The sequence below is a fragment of the Gavia stellata genome, unplaced genomic scaffold (genome assembly GCF_030936135.1).
Source record: "Gavia stellata isolate bGavSte3 unplaced genomic scaffold, bGavSte3.hap2 HAP2_SCAFFOLD_100, whole genome shotgun sequence".
NCBI classification, from domain to species: Eukaryota; Metazoa; Chordata; class Aves; order Gaviiformes; family Gaviidae; genus Gavia; species Gavia stellata.
In genome coordinates, this window is record NW_026776604.1 from 155,755 (window position 1) to 167,245 (window position 11,491).

Genomic DNA, 11,491 nt, shown 5'->3' on the forward strand with positions numbered 1-11,491 from the left:
GATTTTATTGGGTATTGCTTTATTCTTATTGGTTTGGCATGTTCCTTTAATTCAACCTTTACAGGCTGGGCTACCTTCAATCTTCCAGGTATTTCAGTGTTCCAGACCGTAGGTATTACAGCCTCATCTACTTCTTGTGGTATTTCTTGCATTTTTGATTTTTCTTGTATAATTAATATATATTCCTGTCTTTGATTCAGGTATTTTTAAATAAATGTCCCCTTTTTCAAAAATTATTTCTGCATTTAATTTAGAAAGCAGATCTCGTCCCAACAAGGGCATCGGACATTCTGGCATATATAGAAATTCATGTGTAATTACCTTACTTCCAAATTTCAAATTAAGGGGTTTTAGGAATGGCCTTTCTTCTTGTTTCCCGGTCGCTTCAATTACATTTGCAGTTTTATTTCCCAATTTCCCCTTACAGGTGTTCAAAACAGAATATGTTGCCCCAGTATCTACTAAAAATTCTACTGCAGAGTTTCCCAGCTTAATTGTAACCAGAGGCTCAGCTGGGCTCCCCTCCGGTCCCCTTCATTCATCCAAAGTCATCATTCTCACAGCTTCCTGCTGACTTGCTTTCAATTTGGGGCAATCTCTCCTCCAATGCCCCTCTTCCCAACAGTATGCACACTGATTTATCCCTAATGACTTATCAAATCTTCTTTCCCCAGAATTCCTAAAACCTCCTCTTCCCTTCGCTTGTCCCCTTCCTCTGCCTCTTGTCAAACTTCCCGTTAAAACAGCCAACAACCTATTTTCCCTAACTTTCCTTTCTTTCTCCTTTTTCTGTTCCTCTTCTTTCTCCCGATTATTATAGACTCTCCACACCACTTCAAGCAGCTTATTCAGATCCCTTGAATCTTCCCCCTTCAATTTCTGGACTTTCTTTCTTATATCTGGGGCTGATTGCCCCATAAAGATAGAAGCTAATTAAACAGCCTCTTCTGGTTTTTCAGGGTCCAAATTAATATATTTCCTGGCAGTAGTTTTTTAACCGTTCCAGGAATAATGAAGGGGATTCGTTTTTATCTTGTTTTACTTCATATAGTTTTGACCAATTCATAGCTTTTGGCAGTGCATGCTTAACTCCATACAGTACCCATTCTTGGTAACGAGCCAATTTTTGTCTGTGATCCACAACATTCGGATCCCATTGGGGATCCGATTGCCCAAAGGGAAATTTTGTTCTAGGGTTCCAGTAAGTACACCACTTGCACTTGCTGCCTCTGCCTGTGTCTTTGCCGTCTTTAACACCATCTGTTTTTCAGTATTGTCTAATAAATTATCAAATATCACTTGCAAATCATATATAATATCATATTTTGATTAAAAAAAATCAGAATATTTACAACACTGGGGTATAATCATAATTGGAACCCTCCTCTGGTTCATCAGAATCATCATCATCACACCAGATATCTCCATCCCGTGTTTCAGGGTCAGTATGCCGAACAATTTTGCGGATCTGTGCTGTGGGATCGCTAGCTGTCTGCACTGATTCCAGCACAGAGCGCAACTTTTCCCGGAATGGACTTTCTATAGTTTTTTCACCAACAGCCAACAATAGCGTCTTAAGCAGCTCATTTTCCTTCTGTAAATTTGCATTTTCTATTAGGAGGGTATCTACTCACCTTCCTAACTGTTCACGTTCAAAATTTAGCGATTGCTGTAACACATCATTGTGTGACTTTACGGTAACATATTCCACGTCTGCAATTCGTTCAGGAGGTGGGGATTCCTTAGCCTCCTTCTGTGCACAGGATAAACAAGCTCCTAAAATAGCACAAACAATTCCTTTAGCCTTACCATCTTTAACCTTCTGTTCACTCCTGCACTGTTCAATTCGCTCTATTACTTTATTTTCATTTTTCCAGAATTTCTGGGCCCACTCTAGTCCCGCTTGGGACGGCGCACATTTATATTTTTGTAGCAGTTTATCCATGGCAATCCTGTCCGTGACGCCAATTTTTACTGTCGCGTTAAAAGGAATGCAGTTTTCAAATTTGTCTGTCAGAGTCCCAGGACTTTCACTGATCCATTTATCAGAGCCCCAGCAAGAGGACTTGCACTGAGCAGATGCACAAATGTCGAAATTAGTTATTTTATTGAAAGCGACAGAAACAGATTCGAGATTGCCGTTGATAAATTCACTAACTACAACAGTGCTACTAATGAAGGTTAATACTGCTAGCAAATGTGATAGTAATACAAGAACCCGGGGATAACTTTCACCCAGAGGGTGAGAGGCGCAGCGCTTACCCAGAGAGGCGTCCCTGCCTGGGCTGGAGGAAGAGAACGCAGCCCCTCGACTGGTGCGTCAGGTATCGAGGTTCTTCTCTCCCACCTTAACAATCATTTTCTCTGTCTTTTATCCCCAACACTACAAGGTTCCCTCCCCGCCCCCATATGTGATGTATAGCATGATTTGGGTGGAGAGACGAGTGCTATAGTCATATATGTTTAGCATGACCTCTATAATCTTCATTAGCATATGCAGGGGTGTGAGTTGTAATATGCATTTCATCGGTAATGAGGCAAAGGCCAGTTATCGAACACAAAACCTTTTCAAAGAAACAAAGGACCTCTCACATTCCTGTTATTTTACTGTCTTTGCTGACCACAAGCAGGGCTGTCCTGCCTCCACAGGACCCCCTCCTTATCTGCATCCTGTGTTAACCAGGCAAGTCTCCACTCCCCCGGGTCGCACAAAAGATAGCAAGGGCAGTCTTAATGGCTCTTTGTGCCCAGGAATCCCACCTCATTATCCAAATTCCACAGACCCCTCCATCTGCCTTCCAGGTACACCATCATGTTGTGCGTGGTGATCAAGGCCACACAGTTGACTCAGCTGGGCCCTGAGGCCCAAGTCTGCGGCTCCTGGTTCACAAACGCTATAGTAATATCACGCAGAGGAACGACATTTCCTTGCTGGAATTGGACCAGCCTGTCCAGTGCAGCTACTCCATCCAGCTTGCCTGCGTGCCCGACACCTCACTGAGACTGTCAGAGCTGACAACCTGCTACATCAGTGGCTGGGGTTCCACGACTGAAAGATGTTAGTTCCCGAAAAGTAGTCGTGTCCTGAGCGTGAGCTTGGCACACTGGGAAGACAGCTTGGGCTTCCTGTGAGCAGAGGCGAAAGCCAGAGTCAGGCTGCAGGGACGTATGCCAACAGAGAGATATGCCTGAGCCATTGCCCAAAGCGAGAGAGAAGGGAAACACCAGTTCACTGCCTTCAAGATGCCAAGCCAAGCCCTAGGGAAGGGGTTCACCCAAACAGGGGAGGAGAAATGGCAACGAGCTGCTGTCCCGATCCAATGTCGGGGGAGGTTTTGATATAATCCCAAGAGCGAGATTAAGACACAAACGTGGTCAAATGCCATACACCTAGAACAGCTTTTTATTATCAAATGTGGAAAATAGTAGCAATAGGATAGAGTGGAACGAAAAGGTAGAAGTCAAGCAAACAGTCGAGGTAGAGTTGCAAGAATAGTCACCACCATGGATCCATGGCGTCCCGGGTGTCCAAGCCTCTCGGTGGTTTTTGCAGTGGGCAAACACAGTTTCAAGCTGGTCAATCACAGAAAGTTTTCTTCCACAGTTCCTTTTATGTCCCCACTCAGGGGCTGCAGTTTCCACGACAACAGTGTACTTGCAAGTCTCCGCATTCCTGCATATGCACACGCACCTCAAGCGACTGAATTCCTGCATATGTCTTGACTGGGCAGGATGATGCTTCACAGGGTGGAGGCCTCTGTGGCCTCGCAGCTGTCCTTATCACATTCCACAGCCAGCTAAAACGAACAATCTTTGTTCACCTTCAACAAGCAATCTTTGAGACAAATGTTTCACAGGTCAGTCTCTCACAGCTGCCTGCTCTAATTCCCTCCTGTGCTCACAGCTGGAGGATCGACTGATGTCCTGCAGGAGGCCAAGGTCCGCCTCATTGATGTCAACCTCTGCAACAGCAGCGGGTGGTACAGAGGGGCCATCCACACCCACAACCTGTGTGCTGGCTATGCGCAGGGTGGCATCGACGCCTGCCAGGTAGGAGTGTGCTACGAGTCAAGCCCCAGCAGCACAGGCAGCCCTCTCACAACCGCCCCGCACGTACCCCGGCACATGCTTTGCCTGGCAAGTCACCCTCCCACCGCTGGGTCCCCACCGCTCTTGGGGCTGACCTCCCCTTCCCCACCTGCAGCTCCTTGCCCAGCGCCCCCCTTGCCCCAGAGGCCTGCGACTCTGCCCACAAAGCCCATCCAGTGCTCTTGGCAGCCCACCGGTCCACATCCCAAGCCTGCAACATCTGCGTTCCACACGTGCAGGGTCACTGTGCAGAGATGAGAGAGAGCCCTCCCTCCCTTACAGGCCCACGACCCCCTCCCACACAAGCTCCTGTAGGCCCCGGCACCTGAGTGGGGCTTTTCTGTGCCGCAGAGTACAGCTCTGGCAGGTGCTGTGAGAGAGAAGGAGCCAGCCGTAGTGCTGACAGAGGCCACCCAACAACACCTTTGTCCTCTCTCCTCCACTGCAGGGTGACAGCGGTGGTCCTCTCGTCTGCAAAGATAACAATGCAGACTACTTCTGGCTTATTGGAGTGACCAGCTGGGGGAAAGGGTGAGTGAGAGCAAGACAGCCCGGAGTCTACCCCTCCACTCGGCACTTTTACGACCGAATCCTGCTACAGATGGGACTGCGCCCAGCAGTAACGGCTACTGCAACACCACAGCCAGTCTTCACCTACACCCCCTTCCAGAGGCCAAGGCCTATACCAACACAATCGGGCAGTTTTACACCCTGCCTATTTCCACTCCAGAAGCTGGTGCAATTCTTTAATCTTCTGCGGGAGCTCCTGCAGGTCCTAACGGGAATAAAGGCTTGAGCAGCAGGATGAACAGGATCCAGTGCAGGCTGCAGTCTACCACGACCATTTCCTTCTCGGGCAATTGTTACCGGAAAAGTCGGGCGTAAAAGAACTCTCTAACGCTTGTTTGTATGTTAGAAAGCAGGCATTCTTTATTGTGGTGTGTAATCATTTTATTCCCAAATTTCAGATCTAGGGGTTGAAGGAGCGGCCTGTTTTCCTGCTTCTTGGTCGCTCCAATTATATTAGCAGTTTTATTTCCCAGTCTTCCCTTACAGGTATTTAATACTGAATACGTTGCCCTGGTATCTACCAAAACTTCAGCTTTAGAATCTCCCAGCCTGATTGTAACCAGAGGCTCAGCTGGGTTCCCCTCCGGTCCCCTTCATTCATCCAAAGTCATCATTCTCGCAGCTTCCTGCTGATTTGTCTTTAGTTTAGGGCAATTCTTCTTCCGATGCCCCTCTTCCCTGCAATATGCATGCTGATTTATCCCTAGTGGCGGATTGAATTCTCTTCCTCCAAAATTCCTAAAACCTCCTCTGCCCCTTGCTTGTCCTCTCCCTATTCCCCTTCCAGAATTTCCCATTAAAACAGCAATCAGGCGATTCTCCCTAACTTTTTCCTTCTTCTCCTTCTTCTGTTCTTCTTCTCTTTCCCGATTATTGTAAACTTTCCATGCTACTTCAAGCATCTTACTTAGGTTCCTTGAATCCTCTCCTAATTTTTGAAGGTTCCTCCTGATACCTGGTGCCGATTGTCCCATAAAAATCGAAGCTAACTGTTGCTGCTCTGCTTCTGTTTCCAATTTCCTGTCAGTGTATTTTCTAGCCGTCTCTCTTCATCTTTCTAAAAATACCAAGGGGGATTCATGTTTATCCTGTCTCACCTCATATAACTTTGACCAATTCATAGCTTTTGGCATTGCATGTCTAACTCCATACAATACCCATCTTTGGTAACGAGTCAGCCTGTGATCCACAACATTTGGATGCCACTGGGGGTCCCCTGAAGGGAAGTTCTGTTCTATAGTTCCTGTAAGTATACCATGTGCACCTGCAGCCTCTGCCTGTGTTTTCACCACTTCTAACACCATCTGTTTTTCCGTGCTATCTAAGAAATTGTCTAATACCACTTGCAAATCATTCTAGGCAGGGTCCTGAGTCCTAACCATTGTTTCCACAACTCTAGCTACTCTTGTTACCAAAAATCATAACGAAGAAAACTCTCCAAACCAAATGATAGTTTAGAAAGCCGACATTGGTTTATGGCAGGGCTGGGTGCATGGGGGATTTCTCCTCCTAACATGCACAGCCAGTTGAGATCATGACAGGTATTTAAAACAGTTAACAAAGTTAGTTACGCCTCCTAGTTCTACCCCTTAATTAACTATTGGTTAATACTTTCCTTACTTCATCTTAAAGTTACAGTTCTCTTTGAATTCACTACACATGCTAAGAGAGTAGGGGCCTTATTTGGGTTGGGGGCTTTTCTGGCTAGGAGGTGTGGATTTTAACATTAGAATGAGGTAGGTCAGCCATAGGACACCCATTTGGGGCATTTTACTGACTTTGCTGTTCGGTATGTAAACAATACCAAGTCTCAAGGTTGTATATCAGTCATTATCAGGAGACCCAGAAGCTCCTCCAAGGTGCTATGTCTCATTATACTGTTTATCTCAAGGTAAACAACATCAGCATAACCGGATATAGCCAGTCACCACAGCCAGCCCGTTTCCAGAAAAACTAATGCATATTTCAGCTTATGTGATGCAGTATCTTCTTAGCTTACCTGTACAAAGTTTGCACAAAAGGGGTCTGTTCTTTGTATGCTAACTAAATTGTTTCAGTCTTTGGTATCAATCCCCCCTTTGGAAGTAGTTAGATTTTCTTACTACTTCCATATATTTTTCTCAATGGTTCTCTTAGTACAACTTATGCAGATTCCTAGAATAACTACAATTATGACTACATAAATTATTATCCACGGAGTGACTCCTTCAAGCTTGACAGCTGTGTAGGTGGTGAGTAAAATCTGGAAAGGTCCTTTCCACTTCTCCTTCAACAGTTCGTCTGACCGCATTCTCAGATACACCCAGTCTCTGGGTTGGTATTGATGCACAGGCACGTCCAGGGATAGCGATGCGCTCACGATGACAGACTTGTGGAGAGAGGACAGAAGCTTTCCTAGAGAGATCACATATTCTTTCAGGTAATGTTTTCCTACGATTTCAGGATTAACTCCTGTTTCTGTCACCTGACAAGGTTTACCATATATGATTTCAAAAGGACTAACCTTTTCTTTAGTTCTAGGCTGGATACGCATCCGTAGCAAAGCTAAAGGTAAAACATCCAGCCACTTTATCTGAGCCACTTGGCAAATTTTACTTATCTATCATTTTAGGCTTTGATTCTACTTTTCTTTCTACTTTTCCCACTTGACTGAAGTCTCCATGGTGTCGCGTTAAAGGGCAAGGCAATTTGGCAGAAAATAAACCCCCTTGCGTTCCAGCTTGTCCTCAGATATCAGAGGGGCTGGGGGCGGCTAGGCTTAGATTCTGAGTGATGCCCAATTTTTCTGTGTTACAAGTCCGGTCGCGTTCAATGTATTGAACTCTCACGATTACGGATACACTCGTAACACCATCAGGATGTTACAAGTCCGGTCGCGTTCAATGTATTGAACTCTCACGATTACGGATACACTCGTAACACCGCCAGGATGTTACAAGCCCGGTCACGTTCAATGTATTGAACTCTCACGATTACGGATACACTCGTAACACTGCACACTTTCAGTCTAGTCGCGTTCCATGAACTAGCACGGCCACACTTAAGGGATTTGGTGGCGTTCAATGAGAACTCTCACGGCTAGATTAGTGAATAGTGCAGTTTATTGAAGCAACAGATACACAAGTTCTTTTGGATTGCCGGTGATAAAATTACTGCTTGCAAAGCATGTGCAGATACCAAGAATGTGAGTAATATAGCCTGGCTACAAACGCGTTAAGTTATAAAGCAACTCTATAGAGATTTCTAAGTTTCCCGGGGAAGCACTTGGTATAACCAAGTGTTCGGATCTTACCCAAAGGCGTCCCTGTGGGGGGGAAGAGAGGCTCAGCCCGTCGACTGATCCCAGGTGTCAAAGGTGGTCTGCGATGGTATCTTCCCTGGCATCCTTCCTCTCTTAAGCCATTTTATATTATTTGTCCTTACAGGTGGAGCTTGAGTGACTCTAGTCATACATACCTCTATTGTAATTGGTGTAAAAGTTTCTCGTCTACTTTTAAAGGTATAGACTAAGAAAAATTCAGAGCGCAAGCTCAGTGAGGGGTGGTCGCACCTTGGAGGTGGGTAGCTTTGGGATGGAGGTGTGTTTTCTGGTATTATAATGAGATTATAATGAGCAAAGTTCACCCAAAGGATAGTATTTTGCCAAAAAATGACAGACTGTTGGCTCAGGGTGGTAAATATGCAGCTCAGGGTAGGAAATATGCGGCTTGTCAGTTCCATAGTAACTTCCAGTTCCCGTCTTATCACAGAGCCTGGCCGCGGTGTCTTCACTCCGCTCCACCCTCCGTGTAGTTTCTCTTAGAGTCAGCGCACCAAGCTCCCCTGGTGTTGCCAACATCTAAGGTTGCCTAGGGAACTTCTGTGGGATGGATTCCTTGCACATTCGCCACATTCCACCCTGAAGATTTCTTCAATGCTGTACCTTCAACGCTGTACCTTTAATATAAATTTAATTCCTAAATTACCTCCAGCAATCATTCCACATAATCCACCCCGTGACTATAGTCACTCAAGCTTCACAATATTTAGAAGGAAGTGGGAATATCACATGTGTCCTCATTGTGAGGATTATCAAGTATGTATGCATCTTGTGGGGACACTAGATGAGCTAAGCGTTTCATCATAACCCACAGTTTAACATATAGAATGAGCATCACAATAAAGCACAATATAGTGAGTATTAATAAAACAACGACAGGGTGAACTATTTTGTTGAGGATTCCTGTGGCAGTTGGGGACCATCCAAAAAGGGTGTCCCACCACTCATGTTCTCCGTCTCTTTTAACTCTTTCCAACACTCGGTGGATCTCCTCTGTATCGTGATGGACAGTAATTAGAGTCCTTTGTCCATTCTCTTGAACCTGTTTCAACAATTGCTTCAGATCCTCATGTTGTAAAAGTCTTTTCACCAGTGTGAGATTCATTCCAATAGGAGCAGACAGTAGGTTTTGAAATAAAATATAGTTAGATTGTAGCAGTTGATGAGTTGTGACAGGAGCTGAATAATTGAAGTCACATCCTCTAATTTCAGTGAAATTACAGATACAGATATTTGAGGGGTTATTAGTATTTGCAGTAGTTTCACCTGCAAGTATAGAATCACAAAGGGTTCTCATACAAACACATCCATTTCCAGTATATACAAGTATAGTTTTGGGATTTTCATCGGGATGTATTACTTTCACAAATAAACCCTTGTTGTTCTCGCACAATGCATGCATCAACATCAACAGTTTGCCATTTGTTTCCATTTCGTTGGGCCCATACTCTATGCTCTATAGGATAGAGTATAGGTCCATGTTGATGCACTCCCAGTGCAACGATTGGGTCTATGGTATATACCGAAGCATTGTACATGGATAAAACAAAAGCCGTGGCTTTGCTGTCAGTGGGGTCAAAAGTAAAATTAACCAAGTACCACCAGGACTGGAATTTCTTTTCGAATTCAATTGCATTGTCCCAAATTATCTTCCGAATTTCAGTAGGTAAGGTGCCTTCCTCACCTTCCTGTATAATTGCAGCTGCCATTGATTGCATCCACAGCTGAGCTTGGACACAACTGAGGGCCAGAGAAACATTATTTTGGGCCACATCAAGTGCATCTGTAATCAGCTGGTGGTCCTTCTCATTTACCTCTCCCCACCGAGGCAATATGTCCAATAAGAGCCATTGGTTTGTTCCCAGAGCTGAAAGAGAAGATTGTAAAGGGTGTTTCAATTTATTTAGATCACTGGTTATAGTGACTAGTTTATTAGCAAGTACCTCAGCATCTATGCTGTTTAGGATTCCCAGTCCTGTCCCCAAGACACCAGTCACATCTCTCTTTGATCGTTTTGGAGAGATGAGAGTCCGTCCATGTAACCATGTTGACCATCCTGTGTAGGATGTGCTCAGGAATGGTGAACAGGTAGGTCTAATTGCAGAGATATTGGTCGCATTGCTAATTCCACATGTTTGAGGGAATATGATGGATTAAACAGTACTTGTTGACCAGTAATTTTAATTATGTAAGGACCGGTGTTGAAGGTGTGAGGAGTTAGACTAATAGGAGGCCGAGCTGGTATATTTTTAAAGATTTGTGGGGACAGAGGTTTCTTATCCTTTACAAGTGGCACAGATGTTGCTGTATCAATCATAAATTCAAATAATAATTCTGTGCCTCTGTAGCCCCAAATACAGTATACAAGTATAGGTTTGGTGAAGGTAAAATTATACCAGCAATCTGAATTTGGTTCGGTCATTTTGTAGCACTCAGTATTATAGTTTTCCAGTCTGGAAGAGTCAGCATAAATTGTTTTAATTTTAATTAATTAATTAATTCTATTTTTAATTCAAGTCATTAGTTGCATTTTAAGATTATCTTCAATGGTTCTTTAATTCATCTGTTCACGCGCAGTTCATTCAGGATTCCTGTGAACACAAGAAAACAAAAGCGTGCTCGGTCGTATTCGACCGGCAGGGTTAAAAGAGGGTGAGATCCACCGGGTGTTAATCCAGTGTACTTTTCCTGATTTGTTATATACCGTGCTGTCAGGTGGAACAGGAATCTCTGCTAGGACCTTAGCCAAAGCGTTGTGAGCGGTAGTGGGGGAATGTTTGGAACTGCAGCAGTTAAAGGTGCAGTATCAGCATTTAACTGTTGATAATCTGCTGTAAAATGCCACTGCCCGGTTGGTTTCTTTACTGGCCACACCGGTGAATTGTAAGGTGAATGAGTCCTTTTAATGATGTCTCTTTCCTCCAATTCCATCACCACCCCGTCAATCCCCGTAAGGGCTGCTGCTGGCAATGAATATTGCCGAACATTGGCAATTTTAGAGGGGGGTAAGGGTATAGATGTTTCTGACAGACTCAATTTTATTGTGCCTGATTCCTTATCAGGTTTGAACCTCCCATTGGATTTAGGGGTTTGGGTGTGAACTTGGCAAACTTGCCGGGCATGATCTGGGGGCTTCCCACTGGACGAACTGACCCAGCCCACTCGGCATCCGTATCTATCTATTTCTTGTACACATTTGCTCCAAGTGTGTATGGGGGTGTGCTGACCTCGGCTATGACCACGATCAGCATCTGCGCGAGCAGCTTGTAAGCGATCTTGAGTATTTCCTACAAACACCTTGAGACAGTCAGGGAGGCCACGAATGAGAGGGGTTAACCGTGCTGGGTTGGTGGGAGCTAGTATCGGGGATTTCCTTAACTCATTTCTCTCATACATTGCTTGTAGACAGGCTGCTTTCTGTACTGCTGCAGCCAGGTCGGAGTAGCCTGTAGCTTTAATCTCCAGTGGTTCCCCCCTCTCCTGAGGGTCTATACCACCTGCCCAGTATGCAGC

The 11,491-nt window shown here is 44.9% G+C and overlaps 1 protein-coding gene across 1 annotated transcript; it reads left to right on the forward strand.

Moving 5' to 3' along the window:
- Positions 1-2,812: 2,812 nt before the first annotated feature.
- Positions 2,813-4,885, forward strand: LOC104256591 (acrosin-like). Its single transcript, XM_059834734.1, is given in 4 exon segments — positions 2,813-2,870; positions 2,873-3,058; positions 3,905-4,050; positions 4,538-4,885. Coding segments are annotated over 4 exon segments (738 nt in total).
- Positions 4,886-11,491: the final 6,606 nt, after the last annotated feature.